Raw genomic sequence first — 12855 nt, forward strand, 5'->3', positions numbered from 1 at the left:
GAAATAATGTAAAATTTTATCACCATTAAAATAGCTCGAAGTCAAACACTTCAGAAACAAGGAAGTCCACGGATAACGAACTTCAGATTCACACCAGAAACTTTTCAAGTCGAGATGCTTTATATTGCTAACTGTCTTCCTCTTCATAACATTTACTAGTACTGTTCTACAAAGTTAACAGACATCTATCTACATTCTCTCTCTCTTCTCTTTCTTCTGAAGGACTAAAGGAGAGCAACAGGGGAAGATAAATAAGTCAGCGCCTCGAGAAAGCAACTAAGATCAACATAGACATTGAGACGATGACCTTGAAACCTGAGCTTTCCCAGAAGTTCTGCTTGCCATTAGAACCACCACCATTTTGTTGCTTCATTGCCACTTGGTCTCTGAGTTCTTTCAGGGCTTTGTCCCTTCTCTCTCCAGCCTATGTAAAATAAAGATGGGCGAAAAATACATCATTATAATGAAGTTGCTGTAAGTTATAGATGAGTGTCATTTGTTTAGCAAGCACAAATGCAAGATTCAAGTGATCTAGGAGAAGTTGGTTTTGTGTAAATGTAGTGAAAAGAAAGAGAGGTTGTAAATGTTAAGTAGATTACCTTCTCTAATTCACCGAGGCTGTGTTTGGCAAATCCAAAGAACCAGCTTCAGTTAATACAAGTTCGGTCCAAAATCCAATTTTTTGTTTTGCATGACTTGGGCCAGATTTGCACCATTTTTTCAGTTCAAAATTTTAGCTTTAAACTACGTTTCTTTTTAACGTCTACATGGACCAACTTTCGTCTGGTAAGGCAAAACCAGTCCTGACACAGTCTTATGGCGGAGTGACCAACAGAGTTGAGGATGCAGCTTTTATCTTTTTGTTTTCAGATTAGCTTTAAATTAGTGGCAGTGGAAGCTGTAATACCTTATAAAGTCCATGCGACTGCATCAAAACTATGAGAGGTAGTTGTGGTTGAGGATTGGAAATTCTAATTTTCTGCTATAACGTATCCTATTATGCAATGTCTTCACCAACCAGGATTCCTAAGGGATATTTTAGGGTTCTAAAAAATCATGACTAGTCCAAGAAAAATTGAAAGACTAAAATTTACACCTCAAGCTTCCAATGCCAAACATGAGCTCCCATAGATAGTTCGAGAAACAGGGGAAGTGAATTACCCTTTGAACCTTTCGTATTTGGGATCGTGCCTCTTGCAGACAAAACTCTAGCTTCAGCACCTTCTTTTTGAGTTCCTGGTCAGCCCTCCGATGCTTTTCTAGCTGTCTCACAAATGACAAATTAGGAAATATAAGAGAAAAAACCTAGGAGACTAAATATGTAGCAGTGTTAGTCAAGAATTCAAGAATTACCTGTGATTCAAGTTCTTTGGTTTTATGTTTCCAATGGGAAGACAAAAATCTAATCTCATCTCTCAACCGAGCAATCTCACCATCCTTGGCATCCAAAAGTTTATTCATCTTCTCAAAATTTTTTGGAGAAACTTCATCCAAAATCTTTCTGAGCTCAGAGTCTTTGTTGACTCCAGCTTTTGTGACAGCTTGCATAATCTCCTTCTCTACTCGCAACACTTCATCTTTTAGTTGTTGTTGTGAAAGCTCTCTTGCTTGGAGATCCTTCTGCAAATAATCTAACTGCTCTCCCAGCTTATTTACTCGGATCTCATTCTCTTTTATCGAATTATTTTTCTCATCCAATTCTCTCAACAAGGAGAGACACTGAGACTGGGCTGATTGAGCTGATGCAGCACTAGCCTCAGCAGTAGCTTGAGTAAATGAGAGCTGTGATCTCAAGTCATCCAACTCCTTGAGGTACTGCATATTAGGATAATAGTTATGAGTATTTACTGAGAACTGTATCATAAGCAAACAGAAAAATCTATGAGAAAGGTCCTATAAACTTTTCAGAGTAATAACTACAGGCTGATGCTCAATCAAATCATTGCGTTACATTTAATGATCCTAAGAAATGAAGTTCTGTGTCAATAGAACCTTATTAAGGAAAAGAGGTGCCTGAGAGATGAGAACAATTTAAGAAGGCATTGAAACAGGAGTATATCCTAAAACAACAAACCTAACATAAAAGTCCTATATAAACTATCTAGAGTGAGAACAGTAGGCTGATGCAGAAGAAGTTAGTGTATTACATTTGATGATCCAAACAAATGAAGAAAAGACCTTGAGAGAGAAGAAAAATTGAACAAGGTATCAACAAGTAAATAACGCATACTACATACTCCAAAGCTTAAAGTGTGGCCTCTGCTAAATGCCTATAGCATTCTTTTCTGAAGAAAAGCAAATGCATGTTTAGGTTACAAAAATGTTCTTAACTACATTTAAACTGTTGGTCCATTATTGCACTGAATGACACAAATAGTATTTTCAAATATCAAGATTTCATCTGTGCCTTTTCAGATAGCCCAGAAATCCAAATATTGTGATACCCCTAATAATTGAAAGGATTTTTAAATTGCTGGTCAAAAACTGAAAAAGAGCCATATTCTCCCAACGAAAGAATAAGGAGGATCTTTTTTTCAATCATTATAAGCTTGTCATGTTTACATGTTGCTTCCAAGTCTCCTACAAACATTCCAGGTTATGATCAATTTTCCTATTCAAGTCACCTACAAACATTTCAGGTTACGATCAATTTTCCTATTCAGAGAACAGCGATTTCTAATGAAGCATTCTTACCGAACTTAGACAAGCTACTAAATCACTAATGATTAAAGATTCTGCCTCTTACTTATGGATGAGCTTTGGGTAGAAAGATTGTTCAAGATAAGAGAAAAGAAAACAAGAAAGAATATATGTTTTGGGAAAATAGATTTTTCTCATGAAAGGTTAACGGGAAAGAAACTCGTGGGTCTACTTTAGATCAATAGTAGCATTGGTTAAGACAACATTTACTTTATTGTGTTGCATTTAAAACTTTAAAGGAGCTTTTAGAGAGGTCGGTATGAGGTAGACAACAAACAGAAGTTTAAATGCAATTATGGGAGAAATGCATACGTTGTTTGAACTTGTTTAAGCTTGTATTCATAGTGGACTTTCAGGTAAATGAGTTAGAAGTCTGTTGTGATAAAGATGACATTATCTGTTTCTAAAGTCCAGAAACTTTTCCCATCTCCAAGGAATTGACGTTTCTGTTACCGTAATAAGCCTTCTTGCAAATAGAATGCTCTGAGTATACTATTAGGGAGTTACACCTCAATATGCAACAGTATTTCATAGCAGGCCTTAGACTATCCATGAATACAATTGTATCACTAGCATGTAATTACTGCAGGTTGTACCAATTATGGTTTATCTACTATCTTACTTCAAAACTTTCCTGTGGGTCTTTTTTATATTCTAAAGCTTACTGCTTTTGCCTGCTTTCTTTGCTTAAAATACTTCAAGCAGCTCAGCTGTTTCATTAAAAGGAAAAGACGAGGAATTGAAGCATGCAAGATAACCATTGACATGTATATACTTCTTTGACTGTATAGCCTTTTTACCTTCTTATTTTCCCCTTTTAGGGGTGAAGATTTTGTGATTAGTCAGGAATTGAGATAAATATTACTTGAAATCCAAGAATAGTAGGATCGGACCTATTGCTAACAAGTAGGCAACTGAAAACAGAAAAACCCATCTGAAAGTTTAGATGAATGGACAAATCAGGAAAATTTACAATTGGAATCAGAATCTAAGCCAACAACTTCCTAACCATGTCATAGAAAGAGAAATAAAGTAATACCCAGAGCCGACAAAAGGTGAGAATCCATAATCAAACTGAATTGTTCATTGCTAGTGTTCCTCCCTAGATACCCTTATAGAAAACAATAGACGCAATCATAGTTGAAACCTCAGCAACAACAGAAAGGATGTGGGGTCTAGAATTGCTAATCACGTCAACTAAGATTCAATTCCCATAACAACCTTAAACAAGGTTATGCAACAAAAAGGACCCTTTAAGGAAAGTAGCAACCAGGAAAGATCTAAATCAACAAGATCATAAAGACACTAAGTCAACATCCATCCTCTCAAAATTCAACAGAAAAAGCATGGAAAAATTGCTCACCTCCTCACGACTAGAACTCGATGATTGCAACTGATGATTCCTCTCTTCTAAACACAACTGCAATTTACCAACCTCCTCCTCCATGCTCTTTGCCTTCATCTCGGCTACCTATTGAAAATGCCCAATCAACACCCTAATCAATATTAATACCAAGAATCAAAGAAACCCCGCCAAAAACCAAACCTTTCTGGATTCTGATTCTCGGATAAAGGACTCCTCTTGCGAAGCCAATCGATTTCGCACATCTTTAAGCTCCGCTGCCAAAGAAACAACGTTCTTTCTAAAGCTCAGCTTCTTCTCAGTGAGATCTTTGAGCAACGGATCCAACTCTAATGTCGAAGACGAAGGAGATTCCTTCACTTTAGCCGACATCACAAAAAACCCTAATCCAATAACCAAAAAAATAAATAAATAGAGTCCACAGCCTTATTCCTTAAATGAGAAAACACAGTAGTAATAAATTCACACTGACAGCTCCATTTTCATCCCATTTTTATTTGAAAATAAAAAGACGGTAGCTTTCACAGTAGCAAAACCACAAATTATAGAGAAGCGTATACAAATAGCCAACTGGAACAGGGATTTTAAATTAAAATATTCCAATAAAAATATAAAATAATAATAATTGAGATTTGAAAGCCACATGTTTGAAATTTGAAAGAGAAACTGACGCTTCGCTCAGAAGAGACAGATCATGAGAAGAGCGTTTCAAAACTAACCTCAGATGAATCCAAGCCCACGGTAAGTTAGACCTCAAGAACCGCTACAAACTTATCCTACAGCAGCGGCAGAAAGGTCGACGAGTTTTAGCTTGGATCCCCGTCGATCTCTTGCTTCCTTCAGCAGAAACCAGTAAAAAGATCCGAAATCTCTCCCGAATTTCTCCAAAAACAAGAACAAAAACAAAAACAAAATCTTTCACTCAGCAATCAGAAGCTGAAACCAGAAACCGAAGCTCTATCGCTGAGCTTCATGATTTCGGCCCCGCTAGGGTTTTGAGATCGGAATGGTGGTTGAAATGGTGAGAGGATTTTTGGAAGTTGGGAGGGGAATTATATTTCCTATTTTAGTTTTTTTTTCCTTTTTTTTTTTTTTTTTTAGGCTAAAATAATAATAAATAGAGAGGGGCAGGAGGAGAAATTAATGAAATCACGGGAATCTCTCCGAAGCCCGAGGTTCGGTGTACGAATGGCGTGGGTTTTGTTTGACCTCCGAGCGCGGCAAATCCAAATTTTGGATTCGGCGCATCTGGCTGTACACGTGGACAGTATTGGGCCCTTGGATTTATTTGCGAGGTTTCTGAACTGCTGACGTGGGTTTTCGCAATTTGAACTTCTGATGTGGACTGGAAAGATGTGACGCGGTCTGTTCACGATGGAGCGGGCGTTCATTCGAACATTTTGCCTTGGACTTGTCCTTTCGCTGCACGGTGCCACTGGGCGCTCCTAATATCTTACGAGCATTTTTTGTGCTTGTCACAATCTTGTTTAGTATGCTTGATGATATAGATGTATCTTTTTTTAAGGCTTATTTGATAGTCCAAGCTATATATGTAATCAAATTCTTCTTGTTTGATGGTCCGGGCTATACCCATAATCAAATTCTTCTTGAAGCCATGTAATAGAGTCTTCTGATTTCCTCAAAAAAAAAAATATGAAAGTTGTTGTTACTTGTTAGGGGTGAGCGTTGTTAGGTACAAATTGATTAAATAGATTGAACTGATTGAATATTAGTGTTTCGCTTTTATTTTAGGAAATTTTTGATACGATGGAGACCGTTTTGTTTGAGAGTGTTTGAACCGAAATAACCAAACCAAGCACTATTAACTAATTGTCTAAAAACTTATGCTCTTTTTAGATGCGTATATAGGTTATATGGGTATTTTTATACATCTTGGTCGATAGAGATTCAATTTTTTTAGTTTTGTAAAGTAGTTGATTTCACGAGTTTGGTTTTTCAACTTGGGATAAAGATAAACGAAAGGTCTGAAGAACTATTATTCTAGTCTTTTAGCTAAAAAATCACTCACTTGACATGTCTAGACTCAAACTGACCTTACCAAACAGATTCAATTTGGTTCAGTTTTGAATTTAGTTTATTTTAGTTCAGTTTGCTTTGACAAAAAGTAGTCAAAGCAGCTCAAATTGACTGTTTGCTCACCCCTAGTTTCTGGGCTTCCATGCTAAATGAGAATTTCAAAGAAAAACGGATTGCCGTTGCAAATTAGGATCATGTTGTTTGCATGGGAGTAACTATGAAGCAGCTGAGGAAGTAGATATTACTTGTGCTATTTCTGAACCAAAAAAAAAAAAAACAAAAGCAAAAAAAATGTTTGCTTCTCCAAAAATCCTATTATCAGTACTTTCTTAAACAATGATGCGACAACTGCATGTCAATCTCTATTTCTAAATTCTCTTGCGCCCTCAATGCTTAGAATTTGTTGGAAAGTAGGTGAAATGTGCATGAATTTATAGAAAAAATTCATATTTTTTTTCTTCCTATTGTTTACTTCAAAACAAATTTTCATTCTTATACACTTGAAAAAGTAAATAAAGAGTTCGATCCGCCTTTGTTAATACTATTATTGGCTGTTTCTTAAAAAAAATAAGCAGAGCATAAAAAAAAGGCAATACCAAACCTAAATCTAATAATTCAAATGGTATAACAAGCGATGGCCTTTGTTTAAAAAAAAGCATATATTAGAGTACCTAATTGATGGCTAATGCCGTTTAGTTTATTATTTCCTTCTTAATGATCAACTGGTCTCCTTGCTACATGGCAAAAAATCAGAAGGAGACAGATAAAAGTCATTGCAAACAAAAATAAAAAAGAATACACTAAGTATTATTATAATAATAATAAAAGAGAATGTTGGCGACGAGATATCATTATTAGATAATATATTGAATATGAGCGTAGTTAACATGATCCCGTCACATAATCCACCATCGCATGAATGATGAAGAGCAATGTGTAGCGGCTACAACATAAGAACATCTCTAACTAAAAAATCCAAAATGATATAGTTTTTACATTAAGTTGGTATAGTTTTTACACCAAATTGTTATTCCATCTCCAACCCATTACACCAAATTTTACACCAAAAAGAATATTCATTTTATTATTTTTATTTTTTAACATTTTTATCTATTTAAAATATATAACAAATTATATAATTATATAATTATATAATACATTACATATAATTAATTATAATAATGTGCAAGTTTTTTATGTCCTAATTTAATGTTGTATTTTTATCTAAATGTAAATTTGATTTATATTTTTATTTGGTATTACAAATTTTTAAGTGTTTGAATTAAATTATCTAATTTTTCCTTTTTGAATTTTATTTTAATAATTATTTTATACTATAATTTCATTATAAAAGTTAAAAATAAAAAAATTAAATGGAATAAACCGAGGTTAATGAATGATATAATAGGATACAATATGTATTTTTAATTTGTTATCACATAGTTTAAGGGTAAAATTGGAAAAATAAAAAACTCTAAAGCTACAATGTTGCGTCATTCCTGACGCAACACTGTAGCACCTCATCAAAATAGCGCAGGGTTTAGCGTTCGGTTGGATGGTGAATTGGCATTGGGCTTGCGTAGGGGTATCTAAAAACGGGCAACAACGGTCACCCTGGGGTGACCGTTGTCGGAAAAAACCGGGCCGGGCCGACGCCAACTATCATAATTTGTGACCGTTGGCGGAATTTGGCCGGGCGCTCGGTCCGGCCTGGTCATTTCTGACCGTTTATGCCGGCCAGGTCCAGACCGGCCAAACGGTCATATTTGGCCATTTGACCGATTTGCCCCTTAAAACGGTCAAAAAAATGCTAGAATCTGAGAGTTTTTTGGTCATTTGCCTAGGGGGTTGCCTCTATAAATAGAGGGAGAGTTTCACTTCATTTCCTCACAACAAAACTCATCTACTTCTCTCTAATACTCTCTTATACAACCTTATATTCTCTTATACTATATTATAATCTCTTATATTTTCTAATACTTCCATCAAATGGCTTTTGGATCTGATTATGAAAAGCAAAACCTATCTCCTACCAATCCAGAGATGAGTCCTCCTACAACAACTCCTCCTCCTCCTACCAGTGTTAATCCTGAATCTGGTGGCGACGAATCTACTGTACCAAAAGCTCCTAAAAGGCCGAGATCCGATGTGTGGATTTTTTTTAGAAGATAGACGTCACTAAGGATGAACACGGTAGAATCATCTCCCAGAAAGCAAAATGTGAGTTGCACGACCAGGTTTTCCAAGCTCATCATAAGAGCGGCACCAACCATCTCAAACACCATATAAAAAAACACAACAAAGGCCAGAATCTTCAAGGTGATATCCGATAGTCTATGATTTCTCAATCCTCCTCTTCTGGTACCCTCGGTAGTTAGAATTATAACGCTGCCCGAGCTAGGAAATGCGTAATCAGGTTTATTGTTCTTAAAAAGCTGCCTTTTAAATTAGTAAAAGATGATGAATTTGAAGATTTATTTAGAGATGATTTTTATCCCGTATTTACAAAATTTTCTTGTCAAACCTGTCAACGTGACATTTTAAAATATTATCAGGAGGAACAAGGAAAAATAATTTCTTATTTTAAAATTTTAAACTGTAGATTTTCTTTAACTTCTGATATTTGGACATTGAGAGTGCAAACTTGTTATTTATGTATCACAGCACACTGGATTGATAAAAATTGACAAATATTTAAAAGAGTTGTTTCTTTTATTGTAATTGAGGAGTCACACACTGGTATTAATATTGCAAATTTAATAATTAAAAAACTTATGAAACTAGAAATTGATCAAAGAATATTTTCTCTTTCACTAGATAATACAAGTAATAACAATGTAGCTGTTGATTTTATTAAAATAACTCTGTCATTGCTATGTCATAGTGACCTTTTTCATGTTAGATGTATCTGCCATATTTTAAATTTAATTGTTCAAAGTGTATTTTTTGAAATTAAATCCATGATAGAAAAGGTTAGAACAGTTGCTAATATGCATAATGCTTCTGAAATGAGAATAAAAGATGGAAATAATGTTGTAAAAGAAAAAATTATAAGCCTAGACTAATTCCAAAAGATGTTGATCATAGGTGGAATTCCACATATGCAATGTTAAGTGTAGCAATAGAATATAAAAAAATTATAAATAATTTTATAAATTTTTATGCTTCTAGTTCTAGCTCTGGTAGTACTTATGGAATAAGTGAAGATGAATGGACAATTATATGTAAATTAAATAAGATATTACAAGTTTTTTATGATGCTACTATGTTATTATCTGGTTATTATTATCCAACTATTACTTTAGCTGCTTTACAAATTTTAAATATTCAAAACTTTTTTGCCAAATATTGTATGGACGATATTTTTGGAAATATAATTTTTCAAATGGAGAACAAATTTAATAAGTATTTTAGGCATATTCCTCATATTTTTGGTTTGGGGGTTCTTATTGATTCATGTTTGAAGGATATTGGTCTTCGAAGTTTGTTACAGTCATTGTATGGTGGAAAAATTATAGACTTAGATGATAATTCCACCCTTACTGCTACTTCTCATTATTTATCTATTAGAAATTATTTTCAAACATTATAAATGAGTATGCAGCTAGACATGGTGTAGCTGCACAACAGTCTACAACTTCAGCACATTCGGCTTCGAGCACAGGTCGAGGTAAAAGTGTAAGTTTTGATAGATATGCAATGGTAGCTGAACTAACTAGTGGATTTGGAATTGGTTCAGGATTAGAGGTTTCTGAATTAGATGAATATTTTTCTGCTTTCTTAGTTAAATGTCAAGGAAATACTTTAGATATTTTACAATGGTGGAGAGTATATGGATCGGTTTCATATCCTATACTTTCCACCATGGTTCGTGACTTACTATCAGTGTAGGTTTCGACGGTAGCTTCGGAATTCGCCTTCAGCACAACAGGACGTTTGATCGACGACCACAGGACGTGCTTAGATCTGTATACTGTACAAGCGGTGATTTGCTTATAAGATTGGTGGAAGTACGAGAAGCGAACACAAGACATCGATCGGATTGCTATAATTGAAGATAAATTTGAAGAGTTAGGACTAGCAGATAGATATAAAGATTAGATAATATTCATCAAATTATAATTTTTATTTCTTAGCTTTAAATTTGTAATGAATTATTTTAGAAAAAAATTATAAATGATAGTGATATGTGTGAGTAGGTGCCAACCTAGTTGGGATTTACTCATCTATTGTGATGCGACGAATTTCGAAATAAATTTATACTTGTAAAGGATTTACTGATTATTAATAAAAAAATTATTTTTATCATCTTTTATTTTTATAATTTTTTATACTTGTAATTTATGTCATTTTAAGTTATTAAAAAAATTTATGTCATTTTTTATAATTTTTATGTATATTTTATGATTTATTTTTTTTAAAATTTTAAAAAAGTAAAAAAAAAACCAGGCCGGTCAGGAGCCTGGCCCGCTCAGGCCCGGGTCCGGATCCGGCCCGGGTCTGGGCTTCGGTTTTGCCCAGGCCGGGCCCGGTCCGGATGGATACCCCTAGGCTTGCGTCAACTTGGAAAAATAGCTAATACTATTTTAAAAGTCTAAGGCTCCTTAAGTTTATTATTATTATTCTTATGATAATGCCCAAGATGAGGACCCAACCCATTGGATCGTTGGTCTAACCGGAGTCGAACCCAAGCCCAAACCAAGATTGTTCTTCTATCGGAATACTCAGAATGCACAGCATATCCTCTGGGGTTTCCGAACAATTCAGAGGATAAAATCGAGGGAGTTTTGGAAATTAAGGATGTGTTCAGCAACTTCAAAATTAAACAAGGCTAGACTATTTTTTTTTAACTAGACCAAAATTAAACCATATAAGGTTGGTCCGTAACCGCAAATAAACTAGTTTAGGGACAATATTTTGAATAAAAAAGAACTAGTTCAATTTGAGCTCAACTTTTTGCTAGACTAAAACCAAAGTTTTGGACCAATATTGTACCACTTAAAACATGTTTTGTGAAAGTTATCAAACACACTCATCCTATTGTACAACTCAAATTCAAAACACCAGGCTATACCGCGCTAGCATTCTGATGGATATGTATTCTACTAATTAGAGATCAGCTTGGGTTTGAAAAGAGAGTCCAATCATGATCCTTTATAAAAGCTTGACACTTTTAAAACTTGCACCTTAATAGCTTTTATTAAGCAAATGTGACAATTTTATCCTGAATACAGAGGATAAAAACCCTCTGTAGGATCTCACCCAAAGTGGGAGTGGTGGGGGGCTGAGAGACGCTGACCGTAGAAAAAAATTCAAACGATTCATGACGGTGAACTGAAGTACACTTGAGTCGTAACCTTTCATGGAAAGTACGCTGTAGTCTACTACATATAAAATGAAACACCTTTCATGGAAAGTACGCTGTAGTCTACTACATATAAAATGAAACACGTGCCTTCCAAGTTCAAATTCCATCCACTTCGGATAAATTTCAGCGATTCATGTACATAAAAGAGCTTTGCTACAGGGACCCAAAATATGGGACCAATAAAGGGGACAAGTGAGGTGTCTCCCTCCTATTGGATAATGAGTTAGCCATCATTAATGATGGCCAACTCATTATCCAATAGGAGAGAGACATCTCACATGTCCCCCTATTGGTCCCATATTTTGGGTCCTTAAAGAATTTTTCTTATTTTTACTATGTTACTTTTGCTAAATATCTAGCAAAACCAACCTCTTTTTGGCTAGCTTATCAAAGCTGGCGAAAAGATATCGGTTTTGTTGAATTTGTGTTTTGAAACACGCTGCACTAGTCCCGTCTGTTTAATGGTCATTAATCGGCCACTAAACAAGACTCAGAAAACCCACGGAGCTGCTAGTCTCGTGGGTTTTCTGAATAGTTATCAGAAAACGCACGGGACTACTATAGTCTCGTACGTTAGAGTGAGACTTCGTGTCTCGCAACCAGCAACTCCACGGGGCTAGTAGTCCCATGGATTTGTTGGGCACACCAAAACGTGCACAAAGCATGTGTAGATCGTACTAATTGAATATATACCTCATATATATTGCTAAATATGCTCAAAAAATATAAAATCTGTCTCATATACATTACTAAACAATATAATCGTTATATAAGTTATAAACCTTAGTGGCATACTCTGCATGATTAATTCTAGTAACTCTGCATATTTGCTCCATCATTACATTTAAGTTACAATTTCTAAATAACATGAATATTTTACTAGATCCACCCTCATATATAGGCATATTATTCATTCCAACACTCAGTTTCTCATTGAATAAGTGTTTGCGTCGAGAGTTGTTTTCTCATTGCGAAACTCATTACAACTTCAGTCATTTACAATAAGTTCGAAAAAGTAAAATTAGTCTTTTTATAAGACTTTCTTACACAATAAGAATAAAATAGTCTATTCAAACACACGCAGAGGGCATTTATCATCCGTTGCTTACATGGGATCTTTGGCTGTGCCGGGGTTTATCCGTAGACCACTGTGGATCAGATCCGGTTAATCAGAATAAAAGATCAATGCTCTTGCTTCACATAAGAAATAATTACAGAAGTAAATAATCTCAACAAAGTGAGATTACTATTCTTCTCGAGATCAAAACAAAGTCTGGTCTTAAGGAATGATGAAACGGGCCTCAGATCCTTCGAATAGCTCCCTCTTTATGCTGGAGTTCGCTAAGATCTACTAGCCCTCCTCTGAAATTCGTGGTTCACTCTCCAA

General features: G+C 35.1%; 1 protein-coding gene across 1 annotated transcript; it reads right to left on the reverse strand.

Moving 5' to 3' along the window:
* On the reverse strand, positions 102 to 5160 carry LOC109849358 (myosin-11-like). Its single transcript, XM_020419182.1, has 6 exons — positions 4783 to 5160; positions 4247 to 4446; positions 4064 to 4171; positions 1354 to 1815; positions 1162 to 1263; positions 102 to 424 (listed from the first exon to the last, which is right to left on the reverse strand). The coding sequence occupies exons 2-6, from the start codon at positions 4433 to 4435 to the stop codon at positions 257 to 259; spliced, it is 1029 nt and encodes a 342-aa protein (XP_020274771.1). The 5' UTR covers positions 4436 to 4446; positions 4783 to 5160; the 3' UTR covers positions 102 to 256.

Source organism: Asparagus officinalis, chromosome 7 (genome assembly GCF_001876935.1).
Source record: "Asparagus officinalis chromosome 7, Aspof.V1, whole genome shotgun sequence".
In the NCBI taxonomy this organism is placed as follows: domain Eukaryota; kingdom Viridiplantae; phylum Streptophyta; class Magnoliopsida; order Asparagales; family Asparagaceae; genus Asparagus; species Asparagus officinalis.